This window comes from Diospyros lotus, chromosome 1 (genome assembly GCF_014633365.1).
Source record: "Diospyros lotus cultivar Yz01 chromosome 1, ASM1463336v1, whole genome shotgun sequence".
In the NCBI taxonomy this organism is placed as follows: domain Eukaryota; kingdom Viridiplantae; phylum Streptophyta; class Magnoliopsida; order Ericales; family Ebenaceae; genus Diospyros; species Diospyros lotus.
The window spans coordinates 52847658-52873624 of record NC_068338.1 but is presented as its reverse complement, the minus strand read 5'-3'; the positions used below and the strand labels follow the sequence as shown (position 1 = coordinate 52873624).

Genomic DNA, 25967 nt, shown 5'->3' with positions numbered 1-25967 from the left:
CCCAAATACAATAGAGAACATGAGGCAAGAATAAATATGGAATAGAGTTCTACAAAAGTTTTGGACGACAAGTTCTGTAAAGAAACAAAACCATTTCAAAGGAGTAGACAAAAATATTGATAGATAGGTAGGAGATTAAGAAAATTGACAACAAAACAACCTTTAAAGAGCAGGATCTAGTGACTCTTGCCTTATTTCAAGTGATTCTATGAAATTAACTAAGAAATATCTTAGGTGGCAAAAGCTTATTCTGCAGATTTAACAGTATAACTAGGCAAGTAGTTGGTCCGCAATTTAAACAAAAAGAACAAACCATTTCTATTTTAAATGAGTAGTCATCAATAGCACATTTCTTATCTATTTATACCCGTTGGCACTTTGTATAAATTAGAGATGATTAATCCTATATCAATTTTATCTCTTGATCTGTTGTTGGTTTTCTAATGGGTTATTTGATTATCCTCCTATAAAGAACATAATGTATCTAGTCATTCTTTCTTTAGCTTACATCAATTAATCTTTTCTTGTTTCTCTTTATTATTAAACAATAACACTTATAGCATAGCACAATTCATTATAAAAATGATAGAAATGAATCAAATGATAATAACACAATTCAACACATCACAGCTATACAATTCAACACAATATCAATATGCATTCACTCATAGTTAAAACAATGCAAACATAAAAGATTGTCAAACAAGAATCCAAACCAGTAATTCACAAAGTAGAAACAACAAATTAGCAAAGCCAAATCGAAGCATTGAAAGATTAAACAAACAGTAAGGGAAACCAACCAGATCGGACATGACAATCAAAACCACACGATGATTAAGTTGCTGAAATCATATTACCTTCTCAAATCTTTAACATCGATACCCACAAGATTGTTCACGATTAAGTTGTTGAAACCAACCAAATCGTTGACGATGAGGTGATAAGGGTGAAATGGCTTAGGGTTTGATGTCGTGCTCGATGGGGTGAGGGGGTGGACTAGGTCTTGGGCTATTAGGTGCAAGAGGGCTAGGTGTTGGGTGGGGGAGAAGCCGAAGGTGAAAGCGTTTGGGTCTAACGGTGATGGCAATGTGAGGGTTAACCGATGACCTAAGGCTAGGATCGATGCTTCGACGACAGGTGGGGGGGCTGGGTCTCGGGCTATCAAGTGTAGAGGGTTGGGTGTTGGGTGGCGGAGAAGCTGACGACGAAAGCGTTCGACTCTGATAGCAACGACGAGGTGAGGGTTAGCTGGTGACAGGTGACCTAAGGCTAGGGTCGATGCTTCGACGACGGGTGAGAAGGCTGGGTCTCAAGCTATCGGGTGCAGAGGGGCTAGATGTTGGGTAGGGGAGAAGCCAACGACGAAGGCATTTGACTCCGACAGAGACTGCGAGATGAAGGTTGACGATAGGTGGAGGGGTGAGGTGGTCTTGGCTCAAGCTATTGGGTTCATGTGTGCTACACAAGAAGAATTGAAGAAGAAAGCAATGAATGGAGAAGTCGGAGAAGTCACAGAACAATGGTCTTGGACTTGGTTGGGTAACGCAGGTCGGTCGATTCGGTTAATCGATTATTTCTACCCAAATACCCGAACCAAACCGACTACGCGAAATATGTGCAAAATACTAATCGAACCCAAACCGCCCACAATGGATCGGTTCTATTAAATCGGTTAAAACCGATTTTATGCACACCCCTAGCTGCAAGTGGCTCAATCGTTGAGTTAGAAGATTTTATTTAGTTCGAAAAAGATAGACTGGTGCAAGTGACTCAATGTCCTCTGGTTAGCATGGGACAAAAACTAAGAGTTGATATAAAAAAGTTTATTAAGTGTGGACAGAATAGACCCTCCACAGTTTAAGGAGAATTTGGTTTCAGTGTAAAAATAATTTCTACACCCACCTGACATCAATATTTCACATACGTTGTTTATTCTATTGTATATGATATAATATCACATTGCTTAAATATTCAACCTACGTATTGTATGTGTAAGCTTCTTCAACATATCTCTTATACAAAAATTTTAAATTTCATACACAGCCATACAAATATTCCACCAACAAATGCTTCCAGAATTTTTCGTGTATATGCATTGCCCATTGCTGTCGTACATGCGAGAAGTTGGTGACCAATTCCTCTAATGTCTAGACCTATATTTTTATCATTATATTTTTATATTTTTTTATTTAATCATTTAAATTTTTTATTATTTCAATTACATCTAAATTTATATTTTTAAATCAATTCAATCCCTCTACTTTGACATTTATTTCTATTGGTAGCTCAAATTTTTCGTTATTTCAATTACATTCTATACTTATATTTTTGAATTAATTTAATTTTTATATTTTAATGTATAAAAAAAATAAAATAAGATGAATCAATTTAATTCTTTTTTTACACGTTAAAATATAAACATTAAATTAACTTAAAATTACAAGTACAAGATCGTAATTAAAATAATAAAAAATACAAATAATTACATAAAAAATGTAAAAATATATAAATAAAAAAATAAATTTGACCATCCAGTAAATAATAGATTGGATTGCAGAGTATTTTGGGGCGCACCATTCCTATTTTCAACAAGTTTTCTCCTATTAAAACTATAAAATATTTTTATTTCTATTTAGATGCTTTAAGCAAAATCAATGGAAAGAAAGGAAGTTTTGCAGAGAAGATCTTGTCAACTGATATCTAATGAAAATCTATCAAAAGATAAGAAAAATACGCCATCAGATATCTAATGAAAATCTATCAAAAGATAAGAAAAATACGCCATCACGAGGAGGTAAAGCATAGAGATGTTCTTGCTTCCAGTGAATGTAACTACAGATTAACTTTTACAACACCAAAGTGGCTTTGTGTTCAGAAAACAGAAAACCAAAGAAATACTAACCCTCATCTTTTTGTAGAGAAGAAGTGATGAGCTCAATAAGAATAGGTAAGCCAAGATGCACGATGAACAGCTCAGTTGTGGGAAAGAGCCATCAATTTTATCTTTTGGACCTGCTCCAGCACCCTCTGGCAGAACTATAATCTTCTTCCAATGTTTCCAAGCCTTCTGGCAGCCCATAAAGGAACTGCCTTAGTCAAGAGGCCCCGTTCCAGACTAAAAGCAAGGGCAACAGCCCCGGCGAAAATTAGCAGCTTTGGTATGTTCAAATCCTGGGGTGGTTTCTCAGGTGAACTCGGCCCTTCAGCCTTGGGTGAGTCTTGAGCAGTCTCTGAGGACTTCAAGTAATCTGGACCAAGTTTTGTGTACACCTGAGCCATAAGCGCAGGCTGAGAGGGTGGCGCTCCTGATGCTCTAGCCTTCTGGTATGCCCGTAAACCACGCTCCATGTTCTTGACAGCTCTCCACATCCCATGCCTTGCTCCAAACTTTACAACTTCACTTGGAATGCCCATATCTTCATGATGAAATAGAATCACCTCACAAGCCGTCAGCTGCCCGTTCCCTTCCCTTGATGCCACTGTGTCACATACAGGGAAAACCAATCAGTCAGTAAGTATAAAGACTTGAAGCTTTCCAACATCTAGTGGCCACACCATCCTCGTTAAGCTTGTCTTCTTGGCAAAACTTCCCATTGGAAGCACACCTCCCCCAACTGTTGGGAGGAAGCTTTGGAACGAAAACAAAAACTTAATTTACCTGCTTGAATGGCCCAACTTGAGTAGTAAACATCCACACGTCTGGCTTTCTCGTGCCTTGGAACAGAAGGGCAGGGCACCCCCTGCCAGAGCAACACTAAGCAGTCAGATTGGAATGTCGGATAAGTGCAAACTGGCCTGTGATCATGAAAACTAAAACCATATACAGATTTGTATATGTACCTAAATGACATTGTTCTGCCTCAGTACTAACTAATGCATGTATTATATGCATGATTTTGTGAACTTATGCCCTTCCCTTTCTTTACGCTGTCAACTTCTACAAGTTTGGCTCATCTAGAATGGTTGAAAGTATCTCCCTTACTTCACGTACCTTTGTCACGCAGTAATATGATTGCCCCAATTTCCATATCCGGCGACCAATTATATTCTCTCTGTCACTGCAGAAAAAGGGAAACTGCGCCGAAGGGCATTAGGAAAACTAATGCATTTGCAAACAGAAACGGGACTTAAGTAACGGCAGCTAAAAGAATTCACCTTCCTGATCCAATGTACTATCATGGCTCCTGTGGTGGGGGATTCTTCCACCGTAGCTGCATGAATCATCATGTCATCCCACTTCAGCCGGAACTCATCATCCCAGAAGAAGTCTCTTAGTAACTCAGGCGTGGCATCCTCATAGACAGTCCTGCTGCAAAATTGAGGAGGACCAGTCTACAAAACCATCAAAAGAACTGTGAAAAAGACAGAATTGAACACTTTGCTAAGAACAGCACCCACATAACTACTTATGTGAATCGCCTAGTATCCATATCTCACTGAATTTGTATTGTATCATAGTCTTTTTCAAACTTAGAACAACCAATGGGTATTAGCCCAATTGCAATTATGCTAATAATAGGATTTCTAACAATTACAATTAACTATTTAAAAATATGCATAAATTGCACCTCTGTATCCCTCTGACATGCTTGGTAGCTCATACTGGGAGTGGAACGATCCATCACATGTTTCCAAGGGGGACCCCCATCTTTCCTATCCACGAGGTGGATTAAATGTTTTAAATCCTCCTCCGTGACAACACTATTTTCTTGCTTGGGCTGTGACAATGAACTGGACAAGCAAAATGACAATTTCAGCAGCTTCTTGCAGAATTTGTTAAGGCTATGCTTGGAATTATGATTTCTCAACAGAAACACAAGTAAAAGGAAAAGAAAATTACTCTCATACGTGTAATTTTACTTACAAATCCGTTGTTCTAACATAGCATAAATTTCAATTATCCTCTTCTATGTCCTGACTAAGTTGGGCTAAGGCACAAGTGATGGACAATTGGTGTAACAAAGGGTGCCTTAGGAATCCGAATCCTAGTTAGTTCATCAGCCGTTTAGGTCTTCTATAAGACCCCAATAACTCATATCATACTTAATACTTAGTTCATTCTATTCTCTCTCTCTCTCTCTCTCTCTCTATAGGTCATCTTCTCGTATGACCAAACACTGTGGCATAACAAATCAAACAAATTCTTGTTGGTAATAAAATAGAAGTTATCAATTTAACAACAGAAGTCAAGTCACCAGAAATGGTTTCTTCCAGTGAGTGCCACAGAAGCCTCTTCCTGGGTTGAACCAAAATCCTTCGCCGGGGAGAGAACCATGGTAGAATGCGAGGAACGCGCCGCCGACAGATTGATTCTGCCATTATCAACCGAAGCCACCCACTTGGGCTTCCAAGCCCATCCCACCAAAACCCCAACAAGACAGGCAGCGCAAAGAAGAACAAGAAAAACTAACATCTCTACGAAGCCCCAATCAATCTTGTAGGTTTTTCAAGAATCTCCATGGAAGCCTCGATGATCAAACGGATTGCTTTTCTTGCCGGAAACCTCAGCCAAGCTCAGCGGAGCTTCAGAGGTTAAGAAAGAGAAAGAAAATGGAAAAGGGAATTATATATAAATAGGGAAGAAGGGGGAGGAGGAGAAGAAGACAGTTTGCTTTAGCGTTTGGGAGATTGGTGATGGGGGCTTGAGAGGTGGAGAGGGGTGCTTGATGGATGAATGGGCAGGGCAGTGTGTTGATTTGGCCGTCTAGAAGATATCGTCCAAACAGGGCGCTGCATTTGGCGGCTATGGCAAAGAGAGAATCGGCACCATAAATGGTCTTTGGCTTGCCCTGGAGATAACGAGGGGCGTGTTTGGATGGGGACATGTAGAGAAGGGGAAACCAGGAGAAAGATTTGTGGGATTTTTTCTTTTTTCTTCCGTTTGTTATTTTACTTGCAAGTTGAATGTTCGGGTAAATCACGCTAAAGATTATTAAATTTTAACGTATTTTTTATTTTAATTACTAAATTTTAATTTTTTTAATATGATAATAAAAATTTTAAAAAATTTGTAATGTAGTTACATATAAGATTTTTTAGCCATTTTATAGGTAGAATGAGTGACGTAGTGTTGATGTGATAAATAATAAAAATATTATACAATAATATTTTAATATATTGACACATGACATATTTTGATTAGTTGTTATTATGTCATAATTTTTATTATTTACCACATTGTCTAAAAAATCTTATATGTGATCACATTACAATTTTTTTTAAATTTATGTGATTATATTAAAAAAAATTAAAATTTAATAATTAAAATAAAAAATACACTAAAATTTAGTAATATTTGATGTGATTTCCCTTAAAGTTCCAACTTCCAAAGTCCAAATACTCTTCCAAAGGAGACCACCACCATTCGTTATCCATCCAAACACGCCCTTCGCTATCTGAGTCATAAATATTTGTGCATTTGCTTGTGGAGGATCGAAACGAATTAAGAAACCTCATGTGTGTAAAAATCTATAAATTAACCTTACTAAATAAATCCATAAAAATTATATAAATAATATGAATTATTATCTTAAAAATAATAATTAAAGTTTAGTAAATGCACTTAAATATTTCTATTAAATGATGATAAATGTATCATATTTTGTAAAATAATAATTAAATTTTAATAAATATATCATGTTTTATAAATGCACTTTGTTTAATAAGGTACATTTATTGAAATTTAACCTTTACATTTTTCAATAAAAAATGCTATACTAATAAACAAGTTTGACAAACAATCCCCCATAAACTAACATGAAACACACAAATTCATAATAGTTGTATTCAAAATTAATAATAGTAAACTCTTAACAACTAATTTTCACAAATTCATAATAGTTATACCCAAAATTAATAATAGTTTATAATAATAAATAAAATTATTGTTAATTTTAGATAAGACTATTATGAATTTATGAAAATTATTTGTTAAGATAGTTTTTGTCAACTAAGATATAGACTGAAAAAAGTAAAATATAAAAAATATTTCAAACAAAAGTGTTTTTCATTATATTTATTAAATTTATTTGATAATTCTTGAAAAATAAGTCACATGACTTTTTATCTAATTTTTTTTAGATAAACCTTATAGACAGGGGTGGAGTTAAGTGAGTTCAATTGCCCCAGTTAAGTGAGTTCAGTTGCCCCTAGTAGGTCAGAGCTTAATTTTTTTTTTAATTTTATATTATTTTTAACCCAAGCCCAACTCTCAAAATTATTGTATTAAAGCTTAGTCCAAATAACCTGAATGGCCAAAATCCACTCACTTCTATGTTCTAATCAATTTCATTTTTAAATTTATCTCATTTCTTACTTTTTTTTTTTTTTTCTTAATTCCTACCCGATTTGCTTGCAGATTGCAAAATCAAAAAATTTAAAAAGCTATTCTAGTGGAATTTTGGCACGACAGCAACACCGAGTCACCGACATTATTCCAACAAGGCAAAATTCGGTAATGGTCCATAGGGGTAGAGCTAAGTGAGGTCTAGTGAAAGCATTTTAATATTATCATTATTGTCTTATTTTTAAATTATATTTTTTATATTTAGATTCGTCTTCACTGAATCAAAATTCTAACTTTACCCCTGCTTATAGATGATAAAAAATTATCTATATATCTCCTAATGCATTCTAAAAAAATTAACAAATAGTTTAATAAAAATTTTAAAATATTTATTATCCTTATCTTATTTATTTCATATTTTGATCTGAAAAATATTTTAATTTTACCACTGATTTGAATAAAAGCTACTTAAGTTTGTTTGTATATGTAACATTACCTTTTTTTTTAATACATGTTCACTTAATTCTCCACCATTCTAAGGTTTCCACCAAATATGGCACTATTCAACTTAATTTATGTCTCACCATGCCATTTTGGTACATTGGATCGTGGCCATCTCCATATCTAGTGAAAACCCTAGAAAGCTTGCTTGGCAAAACCTCATGTTAACTAACGGGCTATATTATAAGCTTTAACCCTCAAGTTTCATCGGCACTCATAGTTTAACGATTTAAAGATAAAGATTTTTCATAAAATTTGAAATATAAAGAGTTAGTTTGACTGATATCATAAAAGACAAGTCAAGAAAATATCGATAATAATTTTGAGAAAATCTATTCCCAACCATAAGAGATATATGGGTATGCAATATTTTGTTAAATTATACTATTTATTTTTACTTTGTAATACTTAAATATGACTTAATCACGATTATAAAAGATGTGAGAGATCTGATGATTATTCAAAAGGGCATGTAAAAAATGTTGCAATAAAGAGGTTTAATTGAAGTTTTCTGAGTGTTGCTGCCGAACAGGAAGAGTCTTTAAGACTCTTCAAGTACCTCTCTCTCTCTCTCTCCCCCTCCCTCTCACGCACATGCGTATTGCGCGCACCATGCTCACTGGAGAATTCACGGCCCGGTGTGCGGGCACTGTGAGGTTTGGAGCGGCAAAAGCCTAAGCCACAAAATTCTACTACTTACTTCTCAATCACTCCGATTCCAATTCCAATTCCAATTCATCCCCAATCTGCGGATTTTCACTGTCATTTTCGCAAATGCTCTGTTCAATCTCGGCCGGCAAGTCCGGTTCCAAGTGGCTGGACCGGCTTCGGTCATCCAAGGGTTTTCCGTCCGGCGACGGCCTCGATCTCGAGCAATTCCTTATCCACCACAACTCTCACCTATCGAATACTTCAGACGATGATCTCTCTATTTCCGATCCCAACAGCGGCCCCAAATTGGGCGAACAGCTAGTTCCCGATGACAAGCGAAAGGCGGAGACTCCTCGAGAAAACGGAGAGAGCGAATGGTTCGGCGTAATGAGCAATGTCCTCGCTGAGCTGTTCAACATGGGAGATGGGAGCAATTTACAGAGAATTAATGCGAAAAAGAGCTCGCGTAAGCAAGCAAACCCTAAAATTTGCCTTCATCCGACATCGTCAAGTGAGAACGGTGATGGGATTTTACCCCGTAATGATGAGAACAGCCTTTTGGAGAAGAAGGGGGCGAGTGATCCAATAAGGTTACCGAAGGAACAAAATGTTGGTATTGGTATCGATGTTGATCTCAGTTCTGCGGATGGTGAAGAGGATGAGAATTGTCGTGCTGATCTTGCTGGGTTCTCACGCACCGAAGTGACTGTGATAGACACCAGCTATTCGTCGTGGAAGTGCGAGAAGTTGTTATTCAGAAGGAAGAACGTGTGGAGGGTTCGCGAGAACAAGACTAAGTCAACGAACACTGGGATGAAGAAGAGGAAACTGAACCCATTGGAGGATGAAAGTGCCGGTAGAGTGAAGAAACTAAAGCAGTGCAGTTCTTCCAAGGATGCCAATGGTGAAGACCGCGTGATGACATCGAATAATGTAAGTTGATCGCACATCAGTTCTCCACGTTCACTTTTTAGTTTATACTATATTTGGCCTGGAGAATGACAACGAATTTTCCTTGTACAGAGTTTTTAATCCGAATCTCAATGAATAGAGTTTTCCTTGTATAGAATTTTCCTTGCATATAGTATAAACTATCGCATATAGTTTATACTATATGCGATGGTTGTGAGCTCTTTTCTGTTGATGGATGAAACTCTTTTGAATGTTTTGAAGAAGTTGAAGACATATGCTTTCTTTAGTTTGTATGGTAATGCAGATCATAGCATGTACTATGGTGGATAATGGTAATAAGATACTGGAATCAACTTAAAACTGGGATGCCAGGAATGTACCTTTGTGTTTAGTTACATTATTACCTTTGCGTTTCATTTGATTAAAATAAAATTGGACTTGATCGCGCTGTAAACCTTGTGCATGCTAATTGGGACTTTGGTGGTTGAATATGCTAATGCTAGGGTGGTGTGGTTCTCTTATTTTCTTCTCCTTGATTGTTTACTTTTTTTTTGGCACGTATTGCATGCTTCCAATGTTGCTATCTATATTTGCTCGGTTCTACATACTTCATTAAGTAATTGGTGCTTTTCTTCTCTCATACTGGTTATAGGACTACATCTAGTTCAACTTTTGTGATGTTTACCTTGTGATTTTTATTGTTGTGCAGCTAAGTTTTAGATTCCATAATTCACTTGTATGGACTCATTTTACTTTGGTACATCAGGAGTGGTTGGTAAATGTTGATTAGTTGTGTTATTTCGAAGGTGTTTTCAAGTACAGATGGACTTGTTGCTAGTATATCTTTGATACCTGCTTAGAATTCTAGAGATGATGAAACAATAAAGTCAGAGATCACTGCCTAGATCTTTGAATGTTTCCTGTCATTTACTATTGTCCGACAATGCAATAATACTTCTACTCCTTTCCTAACTTATACTCCTAACCTTATATCAATTCTTTTATTTTTACTAAAAATCACTTCATCTACCTATGACTTTTACTCTTAATACTCGTATCATTCCTTCCATTCTGCAAATATTCCTTTCAAAGTGGGTTTTGAAACCTTAGGAAGCCTATGCTTCTTCAAATGATCCTTGCATCTTTATCCAACTCACTGTCATTAATCAGCTAGAAGACTCTTACTTGATTGGTTTTCTAACTATTGAATGGTATGTTTTCTTATGTTCAATATTCTTACTATCTTCACAAATAGTTTTGATAACTAATTTCAAGCCGGTTTGGTCCTAGAAGAGATCTTTAATAACCATGGGGCATGGGGTGAAATGGACAAATATAGGGAGAAATCATTTTTAATTTTTGAACTGCCCGAATGTTTATAGTGTTTTGCTGTCCAATTTAGTGGAACAAAATACTTATCATTATTGATTCAATTTTTCGTTTTACCTACTTAATGGAAACTTAATGGAAATCAATATGATTGACTTCTCTTTTCACTATGATTATTTTTGATAACTTAGATTTTCTCAGAAATGCTATTCCCTTGAATGTAATTTCCAAGCATTAGTGGTTTCTGAAAGACACAGGAGAGCTATCATGTAATTACAAAAACATTGGGTATGGTCTAAGCTGCTTCTTGCACTGTCATGTCAGGGCGAACTTTACTTGAAACTTGGAGATTTTTTAACTGTTTCTATGAATTCATAACAATTGGGGCCATCTTCCAAAACAGTTTGCCTGGGATTATCTATGGTTGTCTCATTTCAAATCTACACTTAAAATAGCAGTTGACTGGATCAGAGATACAAATGTTACATGGACTCATCATTGCATGAGCAGAGCTAATTGGTCATGAAGCTCTGATAATTAGAGGCTACAACACACCGCATGATAATTGTTTTGTGGGATTGCTGGTGCAGTTTGACCGTAAAATGCATAAGATAAGTTGAATTGTTCAATATATTGGTTTGTCTTGGAAAAGGAAACAGTTTGTTCTTCCATTTTAACTTGATCATACAGCACATGTGACCATAAACCTGAATAATTTGTATCTGCCACTGGTACGCACAAGCTTTATGCAACCTCTCATCTTTTTACAGATAGATCTGCAGAGTGACAAAATGAAGAAAAACCATAAAGAGACACCAGATATTCTCGGACAAGTTCCTAAAAAAAGGCAAGGGGACTTGTTTGTGACGTATAGTTTTTGACTCTTCATTTTCTTTTTGTTATTATTATTATTTCCAATAGTAACTTGATCCTAGTATGTTGCAACTGTAAGATATCTTTTTTCCTGTTCAATGTCTTGCAGGTGCCCCAGGAAATCAAAAAAGCCCGGCTCATCTGTTATTCTTATAAAGAGCATTCCTGCCAGTAAGAAAGATGGGTCAAAATCCCATAAGAAGTAAGAGCTGTCTCAAGTTAATTCCCAAACAGTATAAGGATTGACAATTAAGATATTGGGGAAGCAGTCCATTATCTGCAAACAACTATACCTTCGATGGCCTAGGCAGAGCCTTCTATTTTCTTTTGTTCAAAGTTTTAATATGTAGGTAAGTGTTTGAATGCTTAAATATTATATCAACTCAATTATTCGAAGAATTCTGATTTTGCACTGCCTTACCTGATGCAACATGAAGTTTTTGTTAGAATGCATTTGCAGTTTCCTTTTATTATCTCTGTAGAGCTTGTTGGATGAAACATCTGCCGAGGATATAGATCTTATTGTGTGATGGGAGGTAGAGTATATTAAATGTTTCAAGGAAGATGACTGCCATATAGATAGATTTTATAGTGCTATCGAATACAAAGTCAAATTTTTATTTGGCCTAGTAAAGACCGGGGATAGTGAAAGTTGCATCATGCATGGAACCCAGCCCCTCGTAGGATTCTGAGAGAGACCCCATATACGAGATGAAGATCAAAGACAGGCATGAAGCTAGACAGAAAACTGAAGAAAGATTTCAGTGATTTCAAGACCCTGAGGTGTTAAAACTGAAGCACAGTTTGTACCCAATAACTCATTCAAATACTCACCGAATCAATCACAATGCATACACAAAACAAAAAGTAAAAGAAAGATAGAATTTAAAATAGAAAAGAAGATCAAACCACAAGTCTTGCATGTCGATTTTACTCTAGTTCATGCTATGGAAATGGCACTACATCCAACAACTCTACCAAGAGAACAATCCACTAAAAATGAAAGAAATCAGTACAATGAATCACTCGCATTCTCTTACAAACCCGAATACAATTCTCTCAAAAGACTCGTAGAACTATCATTCTCATAACTCTCTCTCTTTTTCATTGCACTCGAACACTGATCCCTTGCCCTCATATTTATAAACTAAAAGGAGCAGACCAACCTAGGGACATAACTGACTCTTATAAATTCTAAACTACCCTTAATATTTTTAGTTAATTGCAGATATATCCTACACACTAATTATCATTTGATCATCATCATAGACTCCTTTGATTTCTTCTAAGCGTCCAGCATACTAAACTCGGGCAAAATATCAATAACTCTCCACCATTTTGTTTCAAGTAAATCTCGAACTTTATCATTCTCGTTCTACTCTCCTTGAAAACTTGAAAAATGATCAATCAAACAACATAAAACTGTAACAATCTTAAACAATGATGCAATTTGGATATGGAAACATCTTTAGTAAACATTTCTGCTATATCATTACCTGCAACTTTAATAAGATCAATCTCTTTCTTTTCAAGAATTTCTCTTATAAAATAGTACATGTCAATCTGTTTAGACCTCTCATGGTAACTTTGATTTTTAGTCAAGTGTGTAATACTTTAGCTGTCACACTTTAGAATAATCTTCACATTATTTCCTAGGAGCTCACTAACCAAACCTTTCAACCACAATGACTCTTTAACAACCTCGATTATTGCTATATACTTTGATTCATTGGTTGAAACTACCACAACCAAGTAAAGATTAGTCTTCCAACTAATTGTTGAGTTACATAATTGGAACACAAAGCCGGTGGAAGACCTTCTCCTATCTAGGTCTAATGCATAATCTATATCTGTATAACCTATAATATTCGGCTCTTGCAATTCCTTAGCTCCACCATAGACTAAAACCTTATTAGTTGACTCCTTTAAGTATCTAAACACCCACTTTACAGTTGTACAATATTCCTTCCTTGAATTAGTCATGAATCTACTTACCACACTCATAGCATGGGCTAAGTTTGGCCTAGAACACACCATCACATACATAAGCCTGCCAACAACATTAGAACAGAGAATTCTTTACATTTCTCTTAAGTTCTCTTCATTCGTTGGAGATTGGGTATGCGATAACTTGAAATGTTGTGCAGAGGGTATATTTACCACTTTTGAATCCAATATATGAAATTTCCTTATAATTTTCTCTAAATAGGCTTCCTAAGATAGCTAAAGGGTTTGGTTATGTCTATCCCTAGTAATTTTCATCCCTAAAATTTTCTTTACCTCTCATAACTCTTTCATCTCAAAGGCTAACCTAAGTTTCAGGTTTAAACTTTGGATTTCAATTGGTGAATGATTTGCAAAAAGCATGTCATTTACGTATAACATGAGGTAAATTGTTGCTTTAAAGGAAACATGCATAAGGTAGACACAACAATCAAATGAGCTTCTTATAAACCCCGGACTTAACATAAATGAGTCAAATTTCTTATACGACTTCCTAGAAGACTGTTTTAGTCCATATAAGGACTTCTTCAACAATCAAACTTTGTAATCTTTTCCCTTAATTTCAAATCCTCTAGGTTGATCCATTAGAATTTCTTCTTCTAACTCGCTATGGAGGAATGCAGAGGTAACATCCATTTGCTCTAGGCAAAGGTCTAGATAGGCTGTCATAGCTAACAAGCTTCTTATGAAAGTGTGTCTCACAACTGGAGAAAACACTTCATTGAAATCTATCCTTACTACTTGGGTAAAACCCCTTGCTACTAGCCTAAATTTATACTTAGGCTTAATGCTATCTCCAGCACTTTCTTTCACCTTAAATAATCACCTACAACCTACTATTCTTTTTCCCAAGAGTCTATCTACCAACACCAAAGTCTCATTCTTTTTCAAGGATTCCATCTCAGCTTCCATGGCAACATGCCATTTCTGAGATTCCCTTGAGTTTATAGCCTTTTCATAGGACTAGGGCTCTGCTCTAACCATCTCATCCGCACTTAACAATGCATATGCCACTAAATTAGATAAATCATATCTCACTGGTGGCCTACTACTTCTTCTTTGCCTAGCTCGACCTACATTATACATTTCTTCAATTAAATCTCCAACTATACTTGATGAACTAGCACTGTCCATGTGCTGGTCTTCATCATAACTCGATGATCCCTCACATCTATAGATCTGTCAAGGCTATTTCAGCTTGAGGATCCTTCACTAGCACTTGGCTGGTCCTGAATAAGTTCCAAGGGAGTGTCATATACAACAACATCATCCTATTGTTGTTGTTCAAAGTTTACAACTTTTGTCTTCCCTTTCTTATCCATGTTTTCCTTATCTTGATCAATAAAAGAATTCTCATCAAAAGTTGCATCTCTACTTATCATGGTTCTAGGCATTTCTTCTTCTAAATTCCACAACTTATACCCCTTAACCCCTGATGGATAACCAATAAACACACACTTCTTAGCCTTAGGTTCTAATTTACCTTATTTTACATGAGCATAAGCTATGCACCCAAACACCCTGAGATGATTTAGGTTTGGCTTATGATTATTCTACGTTTCATAAGGTGTCTTAAAACTTATGGTTGATGAAGGTGACCGGTTTATCACATAGGTTGTTGTAGCAACAACCTCTCCCCAAAATATTTTTGGAAGTCTAGCATGAAACAACATACATCTTGCCCTTTCTAAAAGGGTCTTGTTCATGTGCTCAACTAACCCATTTTGCTTAGGGTTAGCTGGGGCAGTAAGGTACCTAAAAATGCCATTCTCTTTACATAATTGGGTAAATTCTTTATTACAAAATTTTAGGCTATTATCAGTCCTAATAACCTTCAATTTTTCACCCATTTGGTTTTTAATCATAATTTTCAGGTTTTAAATGCATCAAAGGTATTATTTTTGGATTTCAAAACAAAAACCCAAACTATTCTAGAGTAGTCATCTATTATAGAAAGGAAATACCTAGCTCCATCATGAGTTAGAGTTTGACTAGAGCTCCATAAGTCCAAATGGACATATTCAATGGGGCTTTTACAATTATGAAGTGCTTCTTAGGGAATTTTACCTTCATAGATTTTCCATAGATACATGATTCGCATGTATCTAAATCTGTTACCTTACCGGAGCCTAACTAACTAGTTCTCTAAGCCCTTGGACACTCGTATAAGCCATCGTAAAATGCCATAACTTTGTGTGCTCATAGGTCTTATCTTCCCCTACAGCCACATCCCCACATAATGTGGAAGCTATCATAACAAATATCCCATTTTTCAAGACTGCATCCATACATACTAGTGATCCTCTAGCTACCTTGTGAACATCACCATGGCCATTATAACTATAGTGTAATACCCAAGATTTTCTTGAGGCTATAATTAGAAATTAATGAAAGGTATAAATGGATTTTTCGAAAAAATGAGGCTTTAGGGTACACTATCGCAGTCTTAAGCTACCGAATCGATCAGAAGGAGTACCTCGGACCTTAGATAGTCAAGGAAAATGTAATGGTATCGACAAGTAATACGAATTATGATTTTAGGTGACGAAAGAAGTTGGATCGAAAATAGTTTTCGGTACAACTGTCGACCAAGCTGAGAAAACCTAATCGAAAAAGAGAACATTCGAAAAGTCAACGGAGTGTCTTGAGGACTTAGATTTTATGTATGAAACAACCCTTGAGCGATTTCGGGTTGAAACGAAAGGAATTAGGGTCAAAACGATCAACTGGGCCTAAGTACAATTCTCTAAATTTGCCCCGAATGAGGTCAAAACGATGGATTTTCGAGAATTTCAATGGTGAAATGAGAAGTACAAAGCTTATAGGCCTTAGTGATATTGTTGGATAGTTCAGGGGTGATTTGGAAAAGGCCAAAATAAGATTGGAAGAAATCAGGGGGTGAAAGTGCAATTAAAGAAACTTCAAGTGTGAACATAGCAACAAGGAAATCGGCTGCCGCTTTCCTTCGCACGTGGCCGTCGATTTCGACGATGGGATGGTCAAGGAGGAGTTGGGAAAGGTGGTATACGGCCGAGGGATGCTTGGGGGCCAAGCTCTGGCCGGCGATTGGTCGAAAAACGGTTGGGTTTTGGCTATAAAATGGGCCAAAAGTTTTAGAAATTTTTGCATCAAATTGGTCGCGTTTTGGTGAGAATCGAAGAGGGTTGATAGAGGGATTTTGCTTCTAGGTGTGAGGGCTTTGTTTCTGGAGTGTTTGAAGGTGTTTTGGGTGCATTTGGTGGTCGTTTGAAGCTCGGTCAGAGATGGGTGGCGGACCGTTTTTGCTAACTGCAACAGCTCGTTTGGGGCAATTTTGGGCGTCTTTTCGGCCGGCAACTGGTGCCAACAGGATCGACTCTTCAAGGGCTTGAAGGAGGTGCCCTCGGATCTGCCATCGGAGATGTCGTCGACGGCTGAAAATCGGAGAAGAAGGTGGCGCGTGAGCTGCACGCGCCACACTTCACGCGCAGCCACGCGCTGAAGGCGTGAAGGTGCGTGAGACAGATGTAATTTTGAGTTTTTATTTCAGTATTTTTCTTAAATTATTTTAGGATTTATCATGTTGAAACATTTGGGAAAATGTTTGAGAAGATAATTATTTTTGAAATATTGAGGTGAGAATTGGGAGAAAAATAAAGGAAATTATGGAAAAAGTAAGGAAAATGGATTTTAATGCTTCCTTAATTAAATATGGTGTTTAGGAAGTGTCGTGGCTCGAGGTTGAGTATAAGCACAGGTGGTTGTAATTTGGCACGCAAATCGAGGCCATGCACGAGGATCGAGGTAATTCGAATATGTTCAGGTGAGTGGTTTGACCCTAGTTTTACCTTGTTTTGAAAGTGTGTTGAAGTGTGTGTAGTGGGTTCGGGTGAGTGGTTTTACCTTTTCGAGCTTAGGATTGCATGTGATTGAACCAGTTCAAGTGAGCGATCATACCCTCCAGAACTCGAGATGTTATGCATATGCGTTTTACTTATATACATGTGGCTTCATTTGCATATTGAATATGTAGTATATTGTATCAATTGTTTTTACTTATAAAAGAGTCAGTGTATAGCGTGTGATTTTCATATCATCGAGGCATTGGTTTCCGTGTCATTGTTATGTCCTTGAGGGACGAGATGGGGTCTTCTTGAGAATGGGACAAGGTTAATCCAGGTGAACGAGTGACACGGTAAGGCACTTGAGGATTAAGTATGTCGCGGCAAGGTCAATCCCAACGGTGTGTGGAATGGATTTTCCACAGAAGGTTAAGTATGTTAGAGAGATTTCTCAAGTTAGACGTATTGCATGTTGTTGTGGTCTGTATATGCCATGCTCGTATGTCTTTCATGCATTATGTAAACTATTTCCATGCCATCACTTAGATGTTTCATCATTTAACCTGGGTTATGTCCCTGGAACATTCAACGTTCTAACCAGAGATTGCTGGGAGGTCGAGGATATGGCCGGTAAGGCCAACGGTATTTAGTTGATAGTCGTCGTACCATTTTGGAAGCGTTAGTACTTATTTTGATATATGTATGAATGGTCGCATGATAGTGTTGTAATCATTTTGTAACGTTGTAATTTGTATTTCGGTGTAGAAACACCTTGTATGAAACTCGTGGTAGGCTACGATATCTTAATGTTATTTAATCTGTTGCGTTATAATATATGTCTCGTTTGGTTTAAGATCATTGATCTTGTTAGTTAAACGAGTAAGACTGGGATTCTCGAGATTTTTATTTGCATGTGAAGGTTGTTCTTGAAACACCGCATGTGTTGAACTTGGAATATATATATATATATATATTTGAGAATTCCCTTATAGTGACACGTCCGGCGAAGCGGGGTGTTACATATAGCCACTCTTACCTAGCTCTGCTAGGAAAATCAAGTTCCTTTTTAAGTCAGGGATATATCTTACTAATGATAGGGTTCTAAGTGACCCCATCAAACATCTTAACCTTAATGTCCCCAGTTCTCTTTATGCTACACTCTTGGTTATTTCCCAACAAAATCTCCCCCCCCCCCTTCCCCCCACCAATGTTTCTATAATTCAAGAATCATTCTATATGGGGTGACATATGAAAAGAACAATCAAAATCTAATACCCATACTTTTTTATCTGAATGTCTTGATAATACCACAAGTGCATCCGAACTATTATAGTTAAAATCATATATAGAATTTGAGAATTCTGATTTACTTTTATATGAAAATTCCTGCTTTTTCTTTTAACAATTTTACTTTATATGCCTTTCTTTATAGTGAAAACATCTAAAGTTTTTTTTACCACTTCTTGACTTTGATCGAGACTTCCCCTTAGTCTTAGGGTCTTTCTTTTTAGATCTATATCTAGTTGTAAGGGTATCACCAACAAATTTCTTCATCTCTACTTTCTGCTGTAGCTCTTTAGAATTAAGGGCACCTATAACATCCTCTAAGGATATGGTGTCCCTACCATGCTTTAGAATGTCCACAAAATGCTCATATGACTTAGGTAGTGAATGCAATAGAATTAGGGTCTTATCTTTCTCTTCATATGATATATTTAGGTTTTCCAAATCAAGGCATAATTTGTTCAAATCATCAATATGGTTTTGGAGCTTTTGCCTTTCTTGCATTTTGAAAGTAAAGAACTTAGTTTTCAAATATAACCTACTTGAGAGAGACTTAGTCATATATAGGCTTCTAACTTGGACTACAATGTCTTGGCAGTTTTGATCTTGGACACTTCTTTTAAAACTGTCCCCTAGACTCAAGATTAGGGTATTAAAGGCATTTTCATAGATTTCTTGCCTGCGACTATTTGATTCCAATTTTTGTTCATTAGTAGTTGATTCAAGAAATGGTTTTTGGGGTTCTAAGGCTTCTTTTAACCCTAGGTTTCCCATCGAGGCTTTCATCTTTATCCTCCAAAGTCCAAAATCGTTAGTGCCATCAAACTTTTCAATATTGTACCGGGCAACAGGGGCCGCGGAAGCCATGGTAGACAATTATTCTATAGGTTTCTAAAGTTTCTTGATGGTTCTTGATTGAGTGACCTAAGCTCTGATATTAGATTGTTAAAACCGAAGCACAATTTGTACCCAATAACTCACTCAAATACTCACAGAATCAATCACAATGCATACACAAAACAGAAAGTAAAAGAAAGACAAAATTTGAAATAGAAAATAAGATCAAACCACAAGTATTGCATGCTGATTTTACCTTGGTTCATGCCATGGAAATGACACTACATCCAACAACTCCACCAAGAGAACAATTCACTAAGAATGAAAAAAACCAGTACAATGAATCATTCGCCCTCTTTTACAACCTGAGTACAATTCTCTCAAAAGACTCCAAGAACAATCATTCTCACAGCTCTATCTCTTTTTCACTGCACTTGAACAAAAGAATGAAATGATTTATGATTGATAATCACAACTGATCCCTTGCCCTCATATTTATAAACTAAAAAGGGCAGGCCAACCTAGGGATATAACCGACTCTTATAAAGTTTATACCCTTAATATTTTCAATTAATTACATATATATCATGCACACTAACTGTCATTCGATCATCATCATAGATTCCTCTGATTTCTTCTAAGCTTCCAGTATACTAAACTCGAGCAAAACATCAACATGAGGGTTTTGAAACAGCAGATAAGAAGCTTATACTGTCAAATGGAATTAATGGGTAATTTAAGAATTAGGATTTAGGATTAAGGGTAAGGAACTTTTATTTATGGTGGATCTACTCTCATCCTGTAAGTTCTCCCTTGAGAAGTTGCCAAGACATTGGGTTGGATCAATGGTGGGGGACCTTGTTGCCATGTGTCATTGTGGTCGTAGATTCTTGAGAGACCATGCACGAGAGATTGACTACCTAGGGCCCAAACCTTGTATTTTAAGTTGGTTATCAGTTTTATTGTATATTTGGGTTGCCTAAGATTCATCCATATCCTAGATCGTGCGGATTATCTTTCCCAAGATATTGTTACCGTATTTGGCTCATGATTGCTTACTGGGGGTTCGTTCTTGCGTTGCTATTCTACTTAGGCGGTTGTTTCTCATTTGAAATGTTATTTGTGTAACAACACAGCGAGTGATCAAAATTTAGAGCAATGACTAAGGGGGTGTTTGGCTTTGTGGTTTGACCGCTTATAAGCTATTGTAAAAACTTAAAGTCTTAAACGTTGTATAATTTATTTTGTTACATGTTTGTTAAAAATCTAATAATTTAAACGTTGTCAAGTTTATAAGTTATTTTAACAATGTTTTTAGAGACTGTTTGACTTTGGCTTACCCTATTTTTTTAGAACTTATAAACCTTTCTACTTATAAGTTGTGCAAAGTTTAAAAGTTAGGTAGCAATTAAATTAACAACATATTTGAATAAATGTACTTTAGACTGTTATTTATATAGCTATGTGTTTGGTTTGAAAAAATCGATAAGTTATCAAAACTTAACAAAAAGACGAAAATTGATACGTTGCTAAATAATATAAATAAAATATATAAAAATACTCATTTTTAATAAAAATAAATTATAGATTGATATCCTATTGATAAAATTTTAATTTGTAGATGTTGATAAATTATATATAATTATTAAAAAATAAATTAATACAACGTTTTATCTTTAAATTTAGATTTAATTTTTATAAAAATGTTAAATATATTAATATAATATACATTAATATATATATATTTAACATATATGTATATGAAGGATTATGCGTGTGGTGGTACAGATAAAAATAAATGTTTTTACACGCAATGGAAGTAATAAATATATACCATAAATAATTTGAATATTAAAGCAACATGTATATTTCATCACATGAAATACAATAAATGCATACCTAAAGTCCAATGTTAGGTTGGGGTATAAAAACTGTTTCTGTGTTGAGATCGATCCACCTCACGTTATGACGGTACTAAACTGTCCACACCTAGCGTATTGTTCAGTACTATTCTAGTCACTTTTTCCCATGCTATAACAGAGGTTCTTCGTGTCACCAACACCCGTGTCTCAAATTCCCACATGACACTCACACTTTAATTAATTTTCACGAAAGTAGAAGTTACAAATGAAGTAAACAGTAAAAATCCTCTCTGTAAAACTGTTATTCTTCACATCCAATTTCACCATCTTCACCTTTACCTGCCTTCCCAATTTGTCGCCACGTGAAATGCACTGAGAAGGCTGAGGTGGCACTAGGAGTCTACTCTCGTCCACTGGGCAGTCGACTCTTGGTGCTCCAATAAGTTAACTTTTAACTCGCCATGTCATTAACGCTTAATGACATAACTGAGATACATTAGGTGCACAATGTCGATACCAGACGTAACACTATATGGTGTGTGATTAGCAAATAGATAGTACCAAAATCCGTTTTGGCATTGGTCAACACCTTGACTCATCACAAAAATCTCTCTATATCCTGGTGATTATCTGAAAGGTCCTGGATAACACCTAACAACTGTTCAAAACAATATAGGTGACAATGAAGTTTCATTTCAAATGAATCTATTATAGTTGACGATTACCGTATGCTATAATCTTTCCATCACCTAACGTTCTGATTGAGCGAGAGCCAAAGAATGATAAACTCACAAACTCAGTAACTACGTGTCTGATCTTATCAATGCGACTAGATGATACCTTAGAAAACACATTTTCTAATAATCAATCTGCCCTGGCCAAGAATTATCCTGTCACAATAATAGTAGATCATATAGGACGCTCATTTCATCAGTTACGACGAGAGTGACAATCATATCCCCAACACTTGTCTCCATATATCAATAATACGAAATCACATAGATAAATCTCTCTACCTCACAATTGTGGCGGTTCAAGTTTAAGGATCAACTACACTATCATAATTAGATGACATGACCATTATCCACAATGCCATGTGATCAATCATCAGCGTCACATTCGGTGTGTTATTCCCTAACAACCACCCACAGGTTTACTAGAAACATCTCAATGTCATATGGCATATGACACACAATCCTCTGATTAGTATCTCATATTGAACAAGATAGTAAACACTGTTGTGATCACAGATAAAACTGAGTAGCAGAAAGCTGATGCTCTATTGTGCAGTCTCCTATGACAGTCAATTGATTCTTTTCTTTATCCGATCAATACTAACTATACCATGTGCTGTGAATTGTGGGCTTAGGCCAAAGCTTTACATGGTATCAGAGCTAAAATACAAACCCTAGTAGCCACCATACAAACCCTAGCTGCCGCTACCCATATCACTGACGACCACCGTCGGTTGCGACGCCATCGACCGCTATAGTTTGTTGTACCACCGTCGTCGTCGCCCACTGCAGTTTCTCCATTCACGCTACTAGTCTGCAGCGGGTCTTCACCATCCAGCCACCGATCACGCACACCGCCACCACCGTTGCGTTCGTCGGCCTCCAATCTGTCGACCCCCGGAGGACCATCGCTGTTGCCACCGCCACGCGTCGCCTCTCTCGCATTGTTCACAGAGACTTTTGTGCTCCAATCTCTCTCTCCAATGCTCCGATCATGACGTGGTCACCATTGGACTCGCCTCCTTCAATCCATCCCAGTCCTGGTGGTTTTGTCGCCATCCATCATCGTCGGTCACCGGCATCCGCCGTCTGCCGTCGCTCCAGCGTGCCTCATTCTCTGTGCTGGATCATCCAGCCTCTCTGTTTGGCTATTTTTAACCCCTTTTGTTTCAGATCTGTTGATCTTGTAGGACTCTCTTTTGTCCAACATGGCTAGGAATAGTAAATCTGGCTCATTCTTTAGTATTTTGTCTCCCTCTCCAGCCATTGCTACTGAGAAGTTGATAGGCAATTCCAATTATATCTCTTGGTCCAAGGCAGTTGAACTATGGTGTATGGGTCAAGGTTTACAGGATCATTTAACTACCAAGGCCAAGAATATGACCACAAATAAAACTAAGTGGTAGAGAACTGATACTCTATTGTGCAGTCTCCTATGGCAGTCAATTGATCATTCTCTTCATCCGATCTATATTAACTACACCACGTGCTGTGAATTGTGGGTTTAAACCAAAGCTTCACAATTGTGTTAATCCATTCTTGATTAATCAGAGTCCCCATTCGATTAATCTAAGGATCATGAATCATTTAAAAAATCCTGTCACCAGATAATCCTATCACACAATCTCAACATCCTAAGAATAAGATTATCAAACAAAAGATATAGAAACTTATTCATATATCAAACTGGAAAGTTTATGAATGATGATAAATTTGTATTTTATTAATATATACAAATATATAATAAATGTATTAATTACAAGCTTGTTAGACGTCATTCAAATCTAACATTAGGGTACATAACACTAATAGTATATACGGCTAATATATATGTGTTATATATACATATACATATATATAGTGAGGGACGGACAGCGACGGCGAAAAGAGGCGATGATGGAGGCAACGGAGAAAGGGGCGAACGACGACGACGACGGGCTGAAGGTGGTGGCCAATTTGGAAGCAGGAGGCAGCGATGGACGCAAAAAAAAAAAGATCTAGGCGACGGTGTTGGGCTAGAGGCAACAGTTAATCTACTACAGGCAGCAATGATGACAGTCGGCAATGAAAAATAGGTGACTAGAGAAAGAGATGGGAAATGATGACAGTGTAATGTTTTAAGGAATAGAGTTGTAAATGTTTGAGTTGTGTGAGGACAAATTTGTACCAAGAGCTTATTTGTAAAAGCGGGGGCGATTAGCTTATTGAAAATGCTACTATAATAATTATAAGTTCAATAGCGTTTAAACTCTTAGATTTTTAACAAACGTATAACAAAATAAACTATGTAGCTTATAAGCTAAAAGAGTAGTTTATAAGTGGTCAAACCGATAAGCCAAACACCTTCTCAATAAGTTATTTTCCCTAAACTTTTCCAAATAAGTAGTTGGTAGCTTATTTCACTGACCAAGTCAATTACCCGTTTTCCCTCAAACAACTCAACTATTTCCAACATTACTCTCTCATCCCTATGCCCTTTATCATCGCAGCTTCCATTTCTGGCCATTGCCTCCATTGCTATCGCCTCCATCACCACCTCTTCCATCGTCTGTCGCCTCCTCCATCTTTGTATATGTTATATTTTGATTCAATTAATTGATTTATTAATATATTCTTATATGTATTTTGCTTTATTCTCTTATTACGACCACTATCTTGCTGACCGACACGTGTAAGATCAGATTGGGCCTTTTTTTATCTATGACCTTCGATTTGATATGTTGTGTAGCCTTCCCATATATAAAGCAAAGAAGAAAGGGCAAAGGGCATTGGACTTTCGCCTTTTTCAACAAGCAAAAACCCTAGAGATATCGAGAAACCCTATTCTTATATCAATATTTCCCAATTTCGTTTTGGGTTGTGTGAGAAAGGTTGTGATGATTGTTGTGAATGGGATTGCTTAGGCTATTGAGCATGTACTCTGGTTTAATCATCAATATCAATATTGTAAATGCTTGTGGTTTTTGTTTGATATATTCTCTATAATCGGTTCTCTATAAGTTTCGTGTTCTTTGATCTAGTGCATTGACTAGGGGTTGAACACTCCTGCTGTGAGTATGACCTATTTACGGGTTCGAACATGTATGCGTTATTGCCTCCTTTGTGTGCGTGAGTTAGCTTTTACTATTCTGCTCTTTTTGGTTTCTTGTTTTTCGTTCAATAGTGTGTAGTTGTTTGTTTTGTTATTAAGCAAACAAATTCAACAATGTATATATATATATATATATATATTAATATCTATTGTATTAATATATTTAACATTTTTATTAATTAAAACTAAATTTAAACATAAAACATTATATTAATATTTTTTAATAATTATGTATAATTTATTAATATGCCTATTTTAGTCTTTTTGTTAACTTTTGATAGCTTATCAGGTTTTTCAAACTAAACACAACTATACAAACAACAAACAATAGCTTAAGGGTCTGTTTGGCTAAGCGATTTGACCGCTTATAAGCGATTAGTGTAGCTTTTCAGCTGTCAAACTTTTTTGGTTAAGTGTTTAGCAAACTCAAATAGTTTAAACGCTCCATAGCTTAAATACTATTTGAATAGCTTTTTCAAAAGCTCTTTCCCCTCAGCTTTTGCAAATCACTGTCGGAGAAAAAGCTGCGTTGACTATGGAAAATACCAATTTATTCTCAACCAAAACACCAATTTTCAACCCATATCCTTCTTCTTCAACCTTCTGCAACCAACACTGTCGCTCGTCGCCATTGACCCACTATCGCCTCCAGCTCCTCCATTGCCGTCACCCAGCTCGACCGCCGCAAGCCGACTTCTTCACCGCCATCGCAAGCCTAGTTCAACTGCCTTAAGTCGCCTCAGTCCCGCTACCGCCATCGCCGCCTCTGCTTCCAGATCCGCA

At 36.5% G+C, this 25967-nt stretch overlaps 2 protein-coding genes across 4 annotated transcripts; one reads left to right on the top strand and one right to left on the bottom strand.

Moving 5' to 3' along the window:
• Nucleotides 1-2789: 2789 nt before the first annotated feature.
• LOC127793269 (uncharacterized) lies at nucleotides 2790-5736 on the bottom strand. Its single transcript, XM_052324116.1, has 6 exons — nucleotides 5196-5736; nucleotides 4569-4731; nucleotides 4156-4332; nucleotides 3992-4075; nucleotides 3659-3740; nucleotides 2790-3479 (listed from the first exon to the last, which is right to left on the bottom strand). Exons 1-6 carry the CDS (start codon nucleotides 5411-5413, stop codon nucleotides 3037-3039), a joined length of 1167 nt encoding a protein of 388 aa, XP_052180076.1. The 5' UTR covers nucleotides 5414-5736; the 3' UTR covers nucleotides 2790-3036.
• A 2564-nt stretch (nucleotides 5737-8300) lies between these two features.
• On the top strand, nucleotides 8301-11959 carry LOC127794695 (uncharacterized). 3 transcript variants are annotated; one of them, XM_052325942.1, is made up of 3 exons: nucleotides 8302-9370; nucleotides 11449-11546; nucleotides 11661-11959. In XM_052325942.1, the coding sequence occupies exons 1-3, from the start codon at nucleotides 8561-8563 to the stop codon at nucleotides 11755-11757; spliced, it is 1005 nt and encodes a 334-aa protein (XP_052181902.1). In that variant the 5' UTR covers nucleotides 8302-8560; the 3' UTR covers nucleotides 11758-11959. The 3 variants fall into 3 exon arrangements, with proteins under 3 accessions (XP_052181910.1, XP_052181902.1, XP_052181907.1); XM_052325947.1 differs by having other exon boundaries at nucleotides 8303-9370; nucleotides 11449-11525; XM_052325950.1 differs by lacking the exon at nucleotides 11449-11546 and having other exon boundaries at nucleotides 8301-9370.
• The last annotated feature ends 14008 nt before the right edge of the window (nucleotides 11960-25967 follow it).

Coding starts and splice junctions, on each gene's coding strand:
- LOC127793269 (XM_052324116.1), bottom strand. CDS start 5,413: ATGTTAGTTTTTCTTGTTCTTCTTTGCGCTGCCTGTCTTGTTGGGGTT. Junction 3,741..3,991: donor CATATTACTGCGTGACAAAG/GTACGTGAAGTA, acceptor TTGCTCTGGCAG/GGGGTGCCCTGCCCTTCTGT. Junction 3,480..3,658: donor AAGTTGGGCCATTCAAGCAG/GTAAATTAAGTT, acceptor TATGTGACACAG/TGGCATCAAGGGAAGGGAAC.
- LOC127794695 (XM_052325942.1), top strand. CDS start 8,561: ATGCTCTGTTCAATCTCGGCCGGCAAGTCCGGTTCCAAGTGGCTGGAC. Junction 9,371..11,448: donor GCGTGATGACATCGAATAAT/GTAAGTTGATCG, acceptor ATCTTTTTACAG/ATAGATCTGCAGAGTGACAA. Junction 11,547..11,660: donor CAAGGGGACTTGTTTGTGAC/GTATAGTTTTTG, acceptor AATGTCTTGCAG/GTGCCCCAGGAAATCAAAAA.